The sequence below is a fragment of the Vollenhovia emeryi genome, unplaced genomic scaffold (assembly GCF_000949405.1).
Source record: "Vollenhovia emeryi isolate VEMERY1.0 unplaced genomic scaffold, V.emery_V1.0 DF939120.1, whole genome shotgun sequence".
NCBI lineage: Eukaryota > Metazoa > Arthropoda > Insecta > Hymenoptera > Formicidae > Vollenhovia > Vollenhovia emeryi.
In genome coordinates, this window is record NW_011967246.1 from 3,255,787 (window position 1) to 3,272,970 (window position 17,184).

General features: G+C 46.2%; 1 protein-coding gene across 1 annotated transcript in view; it reads left to right on the forward strand.

The window, feature by feature from the left end:
* Nucleotides 1-12,027, forward strand: part of LOC105570622 — a 49,394-nt gene extending 37,367 nt beyond the window's left edge. Inside the window, exons 9-12 of the mRNA XM_012027966.1 lie at nucleotides 442-637; nucleotides 3,033-3,353; nucleotides 6,369-6,626; nucleotides 9,237-12,027. Coding sequence (XP_011883356.1) covers nucleotides 442-637; nucleotides 3,033-3,353; nucleotides 6,369-6,626; nucleotides 9,237-10,489 — 2,028 coding nt within the window. The 3' untranslated portion in view covers nucleotides 10,490-12,027. The remainder of the gene's footprint in view (nucleotides 1-441; nucleotides 638-3,032; nucleotides 3,354-6,368; nucleotides 6,627-9,236) is intronic.
* Nucleotides 12,028-17,184: the final 5,157 nt, after the last annotated feature.

Here is a 17,184-nt window from a genome sequence, read left to right on the forward strand (position 1 = left end):
GACAATAATAATGTTGATTGCTTTGATTTTAATAATTTTTTTTAACGTATCAAAATTTGCATCTCTGTTATAACGGACTATATAAAGTATAATTATTTGTTTCATGAATACTTTGGTGCCAAAGAGCGATAATTATCAATTTATATTAAAAGATATTGATTATTCCGACAAGCTACTTATAATTCAGATTTTTGCAATCCTTCAAGGCATTCGAAACAATAAACGATTACAGTTGGCAGACACTTTACAAGATTTTGTGAGAAATAGTCTCGAGAAAAATTGCTTTTCTAAGCTCGCGACATTAAAAATCGAAATGAAGTAAGTCTGACGGTGGCTAATGTCCTGGCTGGAATAAATTTGAGTCGAAATGCCAATTGTAATCCACAAATAAATCTCCGATTGTCCGGAACGGACAACCTCATGCTTGTTTCGCAACAACAGCAACAGCAGCAGCAGCAACAGACAACGAATCAGCAGCTGGAGGTGCGGAACTCGATAAAGGAGGTGACCTCGGCCATCGTGCACTACGTGCAGAGCGGCCAGGAGGTCGGTGGAGGTGGTGGCGGCCGACTCTCGCCTCGACCTCGACCTGAAGATTGGGACGACAGGGGCGGAGCGAGGTCTACCAGCCCCAGAGGTGAGCACTAAAGCATCCCCCCAGCCACAAAAAAAAACATACCATCCTCTCAACATCACAACCACCATCACCTTTGCTCTCCGTCACGAAGGTAATTTTTGAGTTTTCCTATTTTCTTAATGTCTTCTTTTATCTTCCTTTGCAAGCTGCCTCTCTTTTTCTCTCTGTCTCTGTCTCTCTCTTTGTCTCTGTATGCATCAACTGGCTCTGCGCATCGATGAGGTCAAAACAGGTCGGTCTTTAACACTTTTAACACCCCACCCACCCGGATTTCTCGGATTAAAGAATTTTAAGGGTCCGGCGGGACGAACTGTCCGAGCGAGCGTTGGCCTTCCTCAGAAACGCGTTCCAAAATATCTCTTCCGTGACCTCGAGCACCCTTAGAATTCTTCATTTAAACCCCAATTGTGATATTACGCATTCTGGCAAAACGCTATTGAGATTCATATACGTATCTCATTATATTTCGAATTAATGGAAATTAATGGATTGCCAACGAGAATTGAAATTATGGAATTTTTAATTAATTGGAAGCTATATCGTCGAATCTATTTTATTAGATATATTCACGGTACCAAAAATAATACGATTTAAGCCGCGAGATCGCCGACGTCGATTAAATGTAAATTTCTCTAAACTGTCTAAACGAAGACTCTTCTTCTCGCTCGCCATTGAGGTACTGAGTGCAAGTCATAACGGCTCGCGAGAGTGCTTCTTGCAAGTGGCGCGCATACACGTGTCGCGCCTTAACGTGGTATAAGTATTCAAGCTACAAGTACTCAGTCTACATCTTCCGCGTTTCGAATTGCGGTTCACATCCTCTGGCAACCGGTATCGCTTCAGATATAAATAAATCCATTGGTAGGATGCAAACGTTCAATCTCAGCATCAGATGGTCCTTCGTTAAACCCATCGTGGATCTGATGTCAGAAGTGCGCCTCAAGATTACCGCGAGGAGCGTCAGTTTAGTCTTCTCGGGGCCCTGACCGGGTCCTGTCCTGGAAATAAGAGATGACAGAAACGTGAACGGCGTTTGGCGCTTGAATGTTTATTACAGAAATCGCTTATGTACAGAAAGTGCACTCCCGGCAACTGGGAGGATTCACGCTTGTCAATTTACGACGTTACAAAGTAGCAGCCGGTCGGACAATGTGCCGTTTGATTTCTGGCGTTGCGAGATTGTAGTCGGCGCCGGTTGCCGGATCGTGACCTTCTCATCTCGACGCTGCGCGCTGCGACTCGAGAGCGTGTCGTCGAGACGAGTCGCTGCTATTTCGATAGTGTCTCATGACCGTCGCCACCGAAATAGATTACCCTGAAATTCAAACACCCTCCTCTCCTCCTCCCTTCAGCTTCTCGGCGCGAGCGAACTCGCGGACCAGCCGTCAGCGAGATATAATATCGGGGCTAGGTTGAAAAAGACGAGGAAAAGCTTAGAGTGAAATTGAAATTGCGAGGCTCTGTCTTATCACTGAAACTTTGATCGACTTGATATCTTCCCGATGCTGCTGTGCACTTGAACTTAACGCCTACGGCACTAACACTAACACATTTGCTTTCGATAACAAATGCAACTAACGCGTTGCTCACTTCAATATTTTTCAACCTAACTTACTGTTTATTAACAAAATTGGTGCTTCACTAACGCTACTTTTCAAAATAGATATTTACGAATATGATTCTTAATGTTACATAAATTTTAAATGTAATTAGATGCAATAGGGTCGTATACAATCACGTATGATTACGTTGTTGCATTCTCTCAGTTTATTATTTTTCGTTTCCTTTGTTATTCGTCTCGCCAATACCCATATATGTAGTACTTCTACTACTTAAGACGATTATAGAATCAATGAAGATAGTTGATGCCCGCATCGTCGGAGCCTAATCGTCAGACGAGCCTTATAACGAAAGAGATTATAAATCCCCTCGGTATTATATAACACGTACGCACGAATAACTTCTCCCATGGTGCTTTGCGCGTTTAAGAACGTGGCAGTTGTTTGGCGTTTACTCCTTACAGAATTAAATTTTGTAGCCAGATTAACGCATCTGTTACGCCTAATCGCGGGAAAGCGAAATGTATACGAGATAAACGTATACTGTGATTAAAAATATTTTTAAGAACCAGTTTGTCGACTCTCTCCCCGACCCTTTCAGGATCGGATATATAAATTCGTTAACTTTTACAAGTATACAATTTACAAAGTGTCGAGTCACGATTTGAGAAAATTGTGTGCATCTTGAAAATTGGCAGTAGCTTCCCCTCGGGAAGAAATGGGGGGGCAGAAAGACGGAAAGCTCGATTAGAGTAGTCTTATCCGATGCCGACGCGAAGAGGGGTCACTTACGACCCGGGCCTAATCGCTCTCGCATTTGTGTCGGCACCTCGAAGGGAGCGTGAGGCTGTGCTGGATGGAGAGCTCGTTCGTCGGCACGCGGCCCGTGGACTCGCCGGAGACGCCTATGAGCCTGGCGACCGACCAGGAGGCCGGCGACTGCTGCAACGCGGCCGGCACCGAGTCCTGCAGCTGCCAGGACTCGGCCGCATCCGGCCTCTACCTGGACCTGACGCCCAGCCGGGATGACGTGCGTCACCAGCATCTGCAGGCGTCCTCGGCCGGCCCGTCGCCCACGTCCACCTCTAACTATCATCATCACCACCACCACCAGCGTCACCAGCACCGCCAGCAGCAGCAACAGCGTCATCACCGCGGTGAGTTGCTGCTCGCCTAGCGGACTTCCGCGCGAAACTTCCGGCGCCCGGCTACTTCCGGCACACCGTCGCTGAGCGCGCGAAACTGACGAAGACGATCCGCGAGGAGGTCCCGTTGCAAATCGGAGAGATCGAGCCGAGGCGCTCGCTTGAAATAGCGTGATCGGTTTTGGAGAAAATTTCAAGGGAGCAGATACGATTAATACGAACATATCAATATTGATTAATATTTTCAAATATCAAGTATCGAGGGAGAACGGTTCTTCAATCAACTTCAATCAAGGTACAAATTTTTAAGAATTGTCTCGTAAATTCGTCGCGAAATATTATAGATTCTCGCGACCCCACTTTTCGCCCGCCCCCGAGTCGCCCTACGTGGTAAATATCAAAGATGCCCCTTAAGGGTGACGTTTATTCGTCGCGCTTTCATTTCGCCGTAGGCGCAAAAGCCCGGAGGCACTCTTATAATTCTCTCTCGGGTCCGCGGGCTTTTTATCGTCGTCACGACGCTGATTAGAGCTTACGCCCACATATCGATAATCGTTATCTCCCTTCGTTCCGTCCTCGTTTTCGTCAGCTTTCGCCGCGCACTCGGGCGAGCCGCAGGTGCGCGAGGCTTAAATCGAGCTTCCAGGACTCAGCTAATAATTAATTCACAAAGCCGACTCGAGCCAATATATACTCTCCTTTCTCTCGGAGGTTTATCACCGCGACTTTATACAGGACGATAAGGCTGTACGTCCACTTGGGAGCTCTCTTACGCCTTGAGAATGGCTCTCGGTAGTAAAATCCTTGGAGCCGCGAATAATCGCGGCGACTTCGCTCGTTCATCGAGGAAACCTTTACTACCGAGAATTCTCCTTTCGAGAGCGGGGCTCTCAAGTGGATATCGTCAGGCTTGATCGAACGGCGGGACTCGAGATGACGATAAAACGAACGTGCATTAATATTTAGCGACGTGGCGATTCACCCGATTGCAGCCTGCTTACCGGGGCAGACTCGACTCGCTCGAGGATTACATTTCGGGGCTAAACTAAGCCGGAAGTGCACACTCGAGTCGCGCTTTTCGCAGACCTTTTCGCGCAGCGAAAAACTCTAAAAGTAAAATCTCTCCATTCCACGCGCGTTCTCTCGTCTCTCATTCACACTTTTTCTCTCTGTCTTTATCTGTCTGTCTGTCTGTCTCTCTCTCTCTTTCATTCTTATCGTCGCTCACGCGAGAGAGCTCGTCGCGAAGAATTTTGTAGTACACTTTCTTACTTTGTTTACGATACGTGTCGACGACCCTTCGCTCCCCCTCCCCGTTCGCTGATAAAGGAATAATTAAAAGACGCTCCTGTACCGTGTATCATGTATGGAGATATCAATTTTATATTAATTTAACCACTTTCTACCCCTTCCCTCCTCGCTCACCATTATCAGTAGTTGTTTGCGTTCACATATATGTTTACTGTAAAGCTGTCCACCTTACGTTAACACCTGTAGAACCTGTACGGGTGCACGCACATACTTGTATTAATTAGGTTTACTTATGTATGTGAGGCGCGCGCACATCGTTTATTATGTGTTACGAGCGCGTTGATATTATTATTATCATTATCGTTATTATTATTTTTAATTGTATTATTATTATTATCATCATTGTTATTATTTTAATTACGACCCCGAAGCTCGCAGAATCACGCGCGCACGTCTCGTTTTGTCGCTTGCTGTGCCTTAATGATTTCTCTATCCTGTAATTATCGACATATATTATATAATAGTACATCAAGCGCGCGTGATATTATATGAAGATCGATTCGATCGCGTGAATCGCGAGACGACGGAAACGATGATCTCGCGACGATTCTGCGTGCCCGGTGCTCCCGCCTCTGGTCTCTCTATCTCTCTATCAACCAGTTCCGCACTTATTGTTCGGACGCGTCAACGATTATCATTTGTCTGTAGAGCGTAATTATTACCCCTGGCAACAAATAAATTATTGTCGTCACCCCCTGTGTCCCTTCGTCAACCATCTTTGTTCCCTCGTTCATTTATGCACACACACATGTATGTATGATTATTTTCTCTTCTCGCCCTTGTGCGTCTCGTTGTTAATTAAATCGGTTCGCTTAATGATCTCAATTGGTAAATATCCTGCTACTGCAAAGAACCGATTTAATGGCGCGGCCACCCACGGTCTTCTGCATATACACCCATTTCGGTCGCATTGCGCACCACTTTCTGCGTGTGTCACGGTAAGTGCTGCAGAATTTTGTTGCTCTCACGATGTCAGCAATCGAGTTCTGTATTGGTTTTTTTTTGTTTCTCTGTATGTATAATAATGACAGCCGCACTTATGCGCGCGTAAAGCACAACTGATGACATTGGATGCTGATCGATCGGCCGATCGATTAATTAGCAATCCCGAAACGTAAACTTGATCTGGCACATAACTGGATATATTGTTGCTTTCCCGCAGCCGCAAGTTGCGGTGTACTTCGGTCGGCTGCGACGACGCGTCTGCCGCATGTGCTATCGATGAGGCTCGCAATAAATAAAAAAAAAAAGTTTGTCATCTCCCTAATATGAGGAGCGTACGATTTTTCCGAGGCCAAGAGAAATTTTAACGAAATTAATCGGAAGGCGCAATGGGGATAAGGAATCGCTTTATTCATAATGGGGTCAAAGGGGTCAATGGAACCCTGGAAGATTGCTCCATCTTCGCTCGGGTACACGCGCACCTACACAGACACACGCACACACGCACACGCAGGTGCCTCCTTTCGTAAAACGGAGACCGGATTAAGGGGGCAACGAGAAAGTAATTGCTTTGTTATTAATCACGGAGTTAACGGAAAATGGGGGAAGGGCTTTAATCTTGTTCTCACCTCGATGCATACACACATGTACACGCGCACATACGTACACGCGAGCACGCGCGAGCGCGCGCGCGCGCACGTACACTTTCGAGGCCAAGAGGATGACGCAAACCTCTCTGTCTCTTCTTTACCCCCGCATGAAACCGATGATCAGGATCGGGCCAGAGCGATACGGACGAGGCGATGGCGACGGCAGCTCTTCTGCGGAACAAACCGAGCCCGGGCTCCACGACCCTGGAGGACGTACTCGACTCCCTCCTGGGGCTGCCACCCGCGTCGCGTACCCCGAGTCCTGGCCCGGGGGGACCCGTCGTGACCGCCACGTCCGCCATCCGCCAACGCCATACGAACGCCGCCGTCGGCCAGGCGAAAGCCGGGAAGAGCTGCAGCGACCTACGCCAAGACCTCCAAGGTAGGAGGACTATGTAAGTTTTCGTTCTGATCGGCAGCTCCTATCCAAGGACGATCAATCTCTATACGTACGAACCCCCTACCGTACCCTGAAGAGCGTGCGCATCGCGTGGCCTGCAAGAATCTTACGCAAGCGGCAGAATTTGATAGCGAACCGTTTATCGGTCCTGGTCGCGCGCACGTTAATTCTCGACCGAAAAGAACGAGAGAGAGAGAGTCCTTTTGGGAGAACGCGTCCGCGAAGAAGACGTGCGGGTTTTTTTTTTCCTTTTCTCTTATCACTTGAACACGAGGGAAATCTGCCGCCGGTGTATAACGTTTTCCGGGTCATTTCGATGTACACGTGACCGACTGTGTATTCCACTTTGCGGCGTAAAGAAAAACTTAAACTTGCGTTTCTCTTCGCCTCGTCGCCTCACTCACCTCACCCTTCACCCCACGGAGACTGCGCTTCGCGTTTTGAACGAAGGAATCAGGCTCTCCGCGCGGAATAAGATATACTCAAGATAAAATTACATATCATACCATACCTGCATCCTTACATTTTCATCTCGTCGACGGCGCAGGGAATCGAAAGAACGTTGCAAAAAGTACCCAAGACTCCCCCCCGAAAGCGAAATTTCACTTTCATCGCTAAAAGAAATATAAAAGAGACATAAAAGTGAATAAAACGGGACGAACGAATGCGAAGTCGTTGCTTTTTAACTCGAGTCGTGCGTGGACCGATGCCGACTCGACCGTCAATGTCTATCGATGTAGAAAAACCACGAGAACGCCATCCGAACATCAAGAAGAAGGCGATAACGCGTATATCGCGCCTCGACGCCTCACCGATCCACGAACTCACGTTCTTTTGCACCTTTGCAGAGGCGAGCCTAAGGGCGTGTAAAGCCCCTCGCGGGGTCGTAGACACCCCAGAGTCCAAGGACGAGTCCGAGGACGAGTTTGGCCGTGGCCGGCCGCCGCAGCAGCCGCTCGCTGCTTATCGCGCGAATGATTAGGAGCGCGCATGATTAATAACACGAGCCGAGACGGAGATCGTAAGACAAAAATCATCACCAAGACTCTCGACACTCTCTTTCTCTCTCTCTCTCTCTCTTTTTCTCTTTCTCTCTTCTCTGTCTCTTTACTTACATATCTTTTCTCTGTTTCTTTAAAGATCTGTCCCCCTTTTTAGCAGCGCTTCCTACACTTTCCAGCGATCTGTCTCGACTTTCACACACGCTTTTATTGTGAAAATTTCCGACTGGGCTGTCGAATTTCAAAAAGAACTAAATTTAACGGGGGGATCGATGACAATTGATTTGCTTCATAAACTCGATATTACTTTTACTTTTGATGCGGAAAACGTGATAGGAAAGTGCGACTAAAAAAAAACAGATCTATGGTTCTGTGCACGATCAAGCTTCTGGCACGTGGGATGGGTTGAATACACAGATTGGATTCGCTTCTGTGCGAACTTGTAGCAATATGCCCACTCGCTCCTATTGTACAATAGCAACTAATTTTCTAATTGTACATTCAGCAACACGGCAAGACTAAAAGTAAAGAGCTAAAAATAAAAAATAAAAAGTATATTAATTCTTTCGGAAAAGCAATATTCAACGGTGGGGAAAACGAGAAAGAAAACATTTTCGCAAAAATTTCCAAGAGAGAAGTTTGAAAATAAAAATGTTTTTTTCCCCCACGAAATTTAAAATTGCAATTTGTCTTTCAGACTTAATCCCCGGGTCCACTTGCGACAATGAAAAGCTTATAACAATGATAATATCATAAAGGGACCTTTTGGAAGGAAAGGCTAATTTTAATACAAACGATTCTTAAAAACCTTAAATATGTTTATTCGCAGATATTTATATGCTTTTAGAAAAGGTTTAATACTTTTAGATTAAAACACGTTCTTTTTGGTTACCTATCTTGTTCTTCTTTCAAATGATTTCAATCTAGTTGTTATTTGCTTTGACGCTTTAGTTTTCTTAGATAACCGCTTCAAGTACGTTGCGAAGCCATCACTGACACAAGGGAAATGCGATTTAAATGGCAAGAAAAATTAGACTGTTGGGAGGGAGGAGAATTATTAGACGTACGAGTGCGTCATTAAGAGATGCATCCACGCCGATCACTGTCATTCACGCTCATACTTGCTTATAATCATCATGTCATTGTGCTTAACGCGTTTCTCGCGCTGGCTCTCGGTGACGATGACGGAGGAAAGTGAGAACGAATCCTCTCTCATTCGATAGCATCGCTACACGAAATCATTTAGTGCTATTCATTCTTGCCTCATCGAATAGACATCATCATTTTCTGTTTAATGCCATCGTTCTAGTAGGATGACTCGAGAAGAAGAGCTCGCTTACAAATCGTGTTAAGTCCACACTTAAGAAAATATGGAAATTATGCGCTGCAAAGAGCTGCGTGGAGATGCTGCGAGAGCAATGCGCTTGAGAGAAAGATGCATCTTGGCTTTTTATAAAAAGTGTGACACGATTTTGAGACGAGCCCTTCAGTTTCAGTCGCAATCGTTCTCCAACCTCTCTCATCGTCTCTCCTATCGACCTTATCCCGCCACATTCATACTGACGAAGGCAATCGATCTGACTTGTCGCAGAGTCAGCTAAGAGCGTGATGGACGTACACCAGGCAACCGTCGACGATCAGCGCAGCTTCTACTCCGGCGAGCTGGTGAGAAGGAAGAGCGAGGGCAGCGATACGCTGCCGGCCTCGCGAGCCGCGGCTGCCACCGTCGCAGCCGCGTCGTCCTCGTCGTTGATGCCGCGCGGTGGCGCCCAGCCTCGCCACCGCAGGGTGTCCTTCGACAACGCCCAAGACTCCACGACTAACGGCAGCTCGGCCATGGACAAGGTAGTGCGGTGCCGTAACAACAAGTGCGGCAACTCGACCACCCTGGCCGAGGCGAGGAGGACCTATAAGAGCTGCCACAACTGCACTTGCCTATACTGCTCGCGCGAGTGTCGTAGGGCTCACTGGCAGCGTCATCGCAGGACCTGCCTTCATTCGCGAGCCGGCAGCCTCTGCCGTCAGGTGCTGTCCTCGGCGAAGGAGGACCCGGCCACCCTGAAGCACATCTCCGCCCTCGCTAGACGGGGCTACGCCGCTCACGGTCGCGGCGCGGTCAAGTGCTTCTTCTCGAGCCCCGAGGCGGCCGAGCGCTTCGTCGGCAACGGCTTCGCCGACCTTGGCGAGCCCACCTACGTGCGCTGGCCGGACTTGCTGCCGGGCGAGATGGGCGCCGAGCTGTACGCCGAGCTGATGCGCCTCTGCAAGACGTACAATCCGGAGGCGCGGCTGGTGCTCTACGTGGCGGTATGCGTGGTCAGCGAGGTGCCGACCAGCGGTGCGGTCAGATGGGAACGGCAACTGGTGTCCAGATGCGCCAAGATCAGACTCGACGGCGCGGCTAAACAGCACGCTTCCTCCTCCTCGGCGTCCCCGCAGGCCAGGAGAAGGCTGTCGCAACAACAGGCACCCGCGTCTCCCTGCAACATCACTCGAGAGATGGACTCGCCCGAGACCCTCGTGTTGACATCGCTACCCGGTAACAACGGTCAGAACACGCCGCGAAAAGCGCGCGAGATTAGCTTCACCAATATTCAGCGGCAACTCAGGCTCAGGGGAGTCTCCCTGAGGAGACACTTCCCCCAGGTCTACCGCAAACTTTGTTCCTACGTGGACGGCTCGGTGGACAAGTTCGCGCCGGTGACCATCTACCCCAGAGACCAGGCGTCCGGCAAGAGCTTTATGTGCATCATCATGCTGGACGCGGAGCCCGAACGTCTTCAACTGTTGCCCACGGACTCGTCCAGGGTGAGGACGGTGGACATCAGCGTGGAGCAAGAGTGAGAATCGTGTCCGCGTGGAAAAAGATTTCAGAATCGGGGTAGCTCAAGACACGTCGCTCAGGATTTTCCTCAGGTTCGCGGGGAGAGAGTCGGGAACGTCGCCGTGGATTTCTTCGGGGTGAGAACGACGGACGTCGGCCGGTAGCGGGGCAAGAGCGAGGATCGCATTTGGGTGGAGAGATAATCGAGAGAGAGAGAGAGTTGCGGGACATCGCAGCAGGAGACACGCCGCTCAGAATTTTCCTCAGGTTCTCGAGAGAAGGATCGAAGATATCAGTGGCTGCCGACGGATGCCTTCATCAGCCGTTGCAGTTCAACTCGGACAATGTAACGGTTTAAAAGATACCCCAATTTCGTCGGGTATCTTTTGGACGTTTACATTGCTCGGGAGATTATCTAAGTAGACGTATCTAGATGAGAATGTCGACGGAAGTCCCAGATGGATCTAGGAGGAGCTCGACATTTCAGCTCATGAACTCGTATGATTCACACACAGACACACACGCGCACACACACACATACACACACACAAAATCTTTTTCTATCTTTCCTTCTAGAGAAGAAAGAAATCGAATGCGAAAAACGAATTGCTCTGTTCGTCACACACTCTCTTTTGCGACACTGTGCGTGTCGTGCTCGTATCAAGGCAACCCTCCGTCATTTCAGACATCCTCGATTTGGTCGTTGCTGTGTGAAAGGTTTATCAGTCGTCTGCCGGGATGAGTCTTGTCGGAGAATCGTCGTCGATACTTTCAATCGGAAACGCGTGCGGATAAAGAACTCGTGGGAGATCTTCTCAAATGTTGATGTCGCAGCTGATCTGGCAAGGCGGAACAATTGCGTATAACATTATGTTTTTGCACGGAAACAAAAATGCTGTTGAATTGAGCAAAATGAAGTTGCTTGAATTAAACGTTAACGTCACGGGCTGCCACGAACATAAATGATTCATTCGATTGTATTTGCTATGGATTTTAATTTTAAGCGTTGAACTAAATATCCAGATTATTAAGACAATCGGATGTTTTTCATTTATCAACACCGATGTTGTTTCAACGATTTTACTTCAATTGCACTGATCTTGTCGGTACAACATCATTTTTTTCCCGCGTACGGCCCGAGGAACGCTTGCTTCTTTTTGAAAGGGTTGAAAGGATCGGCGATGTCGATATCCACGGCGGACGGAGCGGAAAGTAATATTTAGAGTATACGTTGTTGTCTCTTCGTTCAACTTTGCATCGTTTAAATTTTATCGTATATATTATATGTGGAGAGGCGAGAGACGTTTTTCTCTCAGCGAACGCGTTCACGATCGATCGCCACGAAGTTTCGCTTAGATCCCGCATTACCGGAGACGAGATTGAAGTCGTGCGATATCGAGCGATCGGGTATGTATATTTCGGAGAGGTAACACACTGTAATTTTAATTCGTTCGCGCAGATGTCATAATTATACGACTAAGGGAATGCCTGCCTTACTTACCGGCATGTAAATAGAAACATATTCCCGTCGTTACTAATCGGATTAATTTAACACTACGAACGTAATCGCGGGATTCTTTTTGTTACGTACACAACACATTCCTTCTTCAAACGCGTGGAAAGGAAATGGCGGACGCATTATCGGGGCTGCAGTACCGAGGATTTATTTCGCCGCAAGTATCGTCCACCTCCGATGACATCGTGCCAAATGAGTAAAAGTGATAAAAAGTCAAGCGACAGCGCAAACTTTCGAAACCGCAGGACATCGTCGCGATTTTTACGATGCGATCTCAACCTCTTATCTCGAGAGATAGCGCGCCGCGCGTACAATTTCGGTTGAGGACGGCGGAGAACCTCCCCCGTGGATCAACGAATCGCCAATTTATTAATAGTATCTAAACGTAGCTTTAGGTCGAGCTGCATCACGAAACGACATAACAAAAGGCTGATCACTTTTTAGCGGAGAAAGACGAAGGGCGGATTTGATGATGGTGCCAATGATAGCGAGGGACTCACACCACTCGTATAGCAATACAAAAGCGTACCGAAATGAGAGAAACGAAACCAGCAAACCCGAAATTATACGTGAGTGCCGCGGCGCTATCGAGCGACGATCAATCGAGCAATCGACGATGCTTCGGTGATCATAATTTAATAGATAATTAATGGTGGCGGGGCGGGGGGGGGGGAAGGGGAGGAATCGTTCACGAAGGGACGGGATTTCCTACGCTAGTCGGTAGAAGTCGATACCCGTTTTTATCGAAGACAATGTAATTTTTATCGACGATGAAACACGATGGAAAGTAAATCGAACCAAGGGAGAGTGCATCGTAGTGCCAATAATAAAATGCCACGGATATTTCTATAATCGAGGAACACGCCCGATTCGCTGTCGAGGAATTAAAAAAGCCGGGAACTGCGTTTCGTATGCGCGATCACGATGATCCTTACGACTGTGTTGATTTCGATTCTTTGCAATGACCGGATTCGTTTTTTTTTGCAACGCATAGCGAGAGCATCGAGTATTATTATCAACGTTCAATCGACCGTTACAGTGTCAGGCTTGCGACCAATGTTGATCCCTCATTTACGTTTGTACATAGCGCTATTAAAGGGATACGTACATATAGGAAGGATAAATTAGGGGTAAGAGAGCAACTCCGCTAGAGCGTGGCAGAAGGAGATTGGAGAAATCGATCAAAATCCGAAAGTAGGCGGCTTACCGGAGATCAGTCCGTTAACATCCTCGATAGTTCCTTTTTCCTATCTCTATTGCAAGAACGATTTAGTGCGACTTCGCTATACAGGCTGTATAATAAAGTGTACTGACTCCGACGCTTTGCGATACATCTTGTATAAATATATTTATATATCCATTCCGCTCTAGAAGTATATAAGAAGGATCAGCGAGAGGGTACGTCGGTCGGAAGAAAAAAAAAAGATACTCGATTCTGTTTGCATCGAGGATACAGCGTGCTCGTGAGAGATCTGTATATCTCCGTGGGGAAAGTTTCCTTCCCGCGGAGGAAGGTTTCTACGCTAGAAAGTTTATGGAAAAAAAAGAGGGAGAATCGATAGAGATTTTATTTAAATTTCGCCGAAAGGTCAAGAGTATTTTTCAACTGTCGAACTTAATTAATTATCATCAAATATTTAGGCTGACCTGGAAAATATCTATTGTAGAGATCGAATAATTGCAATCTTGATGATCACAGGTAGAAGCTCCACGGACACTCTGTATCGCTCCGACCGATTCGCGAGAAAGCTGTTGCTCGACGTGTTAATCGAAACGAAGGAGCTAATCCGCATAGAGAGAAAGAAAAAAAAAGGAGAATTAAACGATCCAATCGATCAAACGAGCAATCAGCCCGCGCATAGTCACTCTAAAATCTAAAGATATCGTTTCAGCGTCTATTTATCGGTGCTACCAGAATGTGCTATCATTGTTTTCGCATCTGTGTATGTCTCGATTTTTCAAATAAAATGTTAATTTTATTACATACGCCCATGGTGTGAATGCCCTCGCCGAAGATCGCGCGAAAATAAATATAAATTCGCAAGAACGCGATATACGGAGATGTCTGCGGATTAGAGGAAAAGATACGCCAGAGGCTGATAAGTAAAATTCGGAAAGGCCGGCTCGATTTGCGAGATCACTGCCAATCCGGAGGAACTGACATTCTTCAATGGAGAAAAGCCGGGGTGGAGGATTTACGAAATTTTTTTGATTTATTTGGCTTTGTACAGATTTGCTACAAATTTATTATTATTAATAATAATACCATCGTATATTTGTAACGGTGTGGGTAAATGACGTTCTTGCAACCTGGATGGATCTCTCGCGAGTTCCGGGGACCAATTCGAGCCCCGGACTCTCTCTATTCATCCGTTCTCAAATCGTAGATCTCTCTCTCATCTTTCGGATATCGCCGATCCCGATCGATCCCCCGACGACCGTTTCTCGAATATATATATATTTGTATCACGAGCATACACTTCGTTTTACATAAGCTTTGGAATACCCGTGGACATTAGGTACACAACGGTTTTACAATAATTTAGTTTTACGGGGAAACCCCATGCGGAAAGCGCGGTTGAGACGAGTGACAACTATATTTATTTCGTTCATACAAACTCGCACGATATCGAGAAGCCTACATCCAAAAGAGAACCCCGTTTCGCCCCCTTTTCCTCTATCTCTCATTTCCTTAGAAAAAACCTCTGATAAATACTGTGTCGTAAATTGGCGAGATTAGCTAAGAATATCTTTTACGTCTAATGTCCTTACGTCTAGTTTCGATCTGCACTGCGCGCCGTGTTTACCGGATGCGCCAACATCTCCGTGAAACTGGTAATGTGTCCCGATGACTTTTCGTAACACGCGACCAAGAATATTAAAAAAAATATATATATAAGAAATAAAAGAGCCATCTTGTTAGAGACGCGTTGGCGCATCCCGTACGCAAAATACGGATTATTCAAATAAAAAGTAGACATTTCTGACGTGAAGTACAATTCATCTAGGAAGCTAAACGAAATCCGTCTATCGATATTTTCGCAAACGTGAAAGGAAAGGTACAAATGAACATAATTCGCCCGCTGAAATGCTGTTGGCTCTTACGAGGAAGTTAATCGCTGTACAGGCGTAACAATATCGAATTATCTAAATCGGAAATTAAGACTAATCGATTTGATTTGATTAATTCTACATGAAATCGCGCGATTTTCCCTTTTTAAATCGCCTCCGCTTCACTTCGTCCAGTTCCGAATAAATAAAACTTAAGCTCGAACTGTCGGGCACTTCGCCTTTCGTCTCAACGAGCCTCGCTGATTATCCTTACACTGTAATTATAGCTTCCGGCTTTGTTCAAAGACTCATGTAAATGTACACACGTCGTTGCAGATGATACGCGCGCCCTTCTGCCCTCTCGTAACACATTTTATATTAATCACGCGTATTCGAGACGAGGTCGAACATCGCGACGAAAATTCACTTTGTAAGAGTAAACGCAGAGTGCGTATGAAGCGCGAAGTTGGCCTTGTCGGACTTTCTGAAAACGAACTCAAAATCGACTACTTCCTGAGGAGAATTTAAATAATAATCACGGAGGACGCCAGAATTCCCGGACTCGTCCAGCTTTCTTCCAAGCAAACTGTTCGAGTGTCCATTTACCTGGTCCAACAGAATCGCTCGCCCCATTTTCGCGTTACTTACAGAAGATTTGTAGTACATACAAGAAAATTTACAGATCCTTACTCTCGGGGAAATGGCGGGGGTGGCGGAGAAAAAAAACCGTTCGTCTTCCTCGCCACCGCCGTGAAACTTCGCGGCAATCCTAACGCGATCAATATCTTTTATATATATATATTCTATAATATATTTATATATCTGTGTATGCATATATATACGCACATAGTTAAATATATGTATGTAGGTATGTATATGCGTACCGACTTATCTAAAATCGTCGTCGTCGTCGTGTTTCGCCAACATCGATGCAAAATAAATCACAATCGTACACATTTCTTCCTCCCCATTTACCCTCCAATTGGCAACTGTGTCCCCGCGTTAACAACAATACGTTATGTTGCCCACGCGCCCTTTCTCTCGTCTCCCTGCCCGCCGAGTTACATACTAAAAAATATTAATTCTCCCCCCGTGTCTAGTCGCGCCGTTTTCACAAAGTATTTTGGTTTCTCGACACAAGTTTCCACACGCGACGCACTACAAAAGTAATCGCCCCGTTCGTATGAAACGTTTCAGTTTCCTTGCCCCTTAAAAATTGAGATATTTACGCGTGATTGTCATAGAGCAATGATGCACAAAGCAATGCATCGCTTAAAAAAAAAGTTTCGGAAAAAGAGAGAAATGTGAGGAATAAAAGAGGTTCGGCGTATCCATAAAACTAGCGCGATTACTTTCGCATCGTCCTGCGGATTCTTATCGCGGAACATGGAAGATCGCGGCTCGGGAGCGGCGGAGGATAAGAAAATTCCGGAGGGCCCTCGCGACAAGAATACGAAAGGAGCTTCGGTATTAAAGTTTCTATCTTACAGTCTCGCTCGTGAGAAGTCATGAGTATTCAGCCCTGCGCCTTTTGGTTTAACTCGCGTCGATAGTGCACGCATTTAACGCGGAGCGCTCGTCTATGGGGTAAGTAGAGACGCTTATATATTATTATTATTATTACTATTATCTTTATATTATTTATTTATGTACGTGTGTGTCTGCGCGTGTACGGGTGTGTATTGAGTGAACGATCGTTGCCATGCACTGTCGTGTAGCGTCGTTATGGAATGTGCCGTGAGGGAAGTCATTACTACTTGGTGAGCCACGACTTCGGCAAGTCAACGTTCACTTTTCTCTGTGTGTGCGCACATTTCTGCCGACAGTTTGAACGCCTTGCAACACCATTATCATGACCAGAATCATATCTCGTTTATAAATACCAAGACTACGCGTAGAAATCTAACAATTACCTCTTTTTATTTAATGTTTCTTATATATTCCCTTGTTCCGAAAAGTCATAGAAATTTATAGAAATTTATGCTTTTTTGATGGATGAATTTATACAGTGATTATAAAATGATAACATATAAAATAATATGTGTATATGTATATGTATATACAGGGTGGGCCATTTTGATTTATACAGTCGATTTTTTAAAAAACTAAAAGAGATATGAAAAAATGTTTCAGACAAAAGTTGTATGG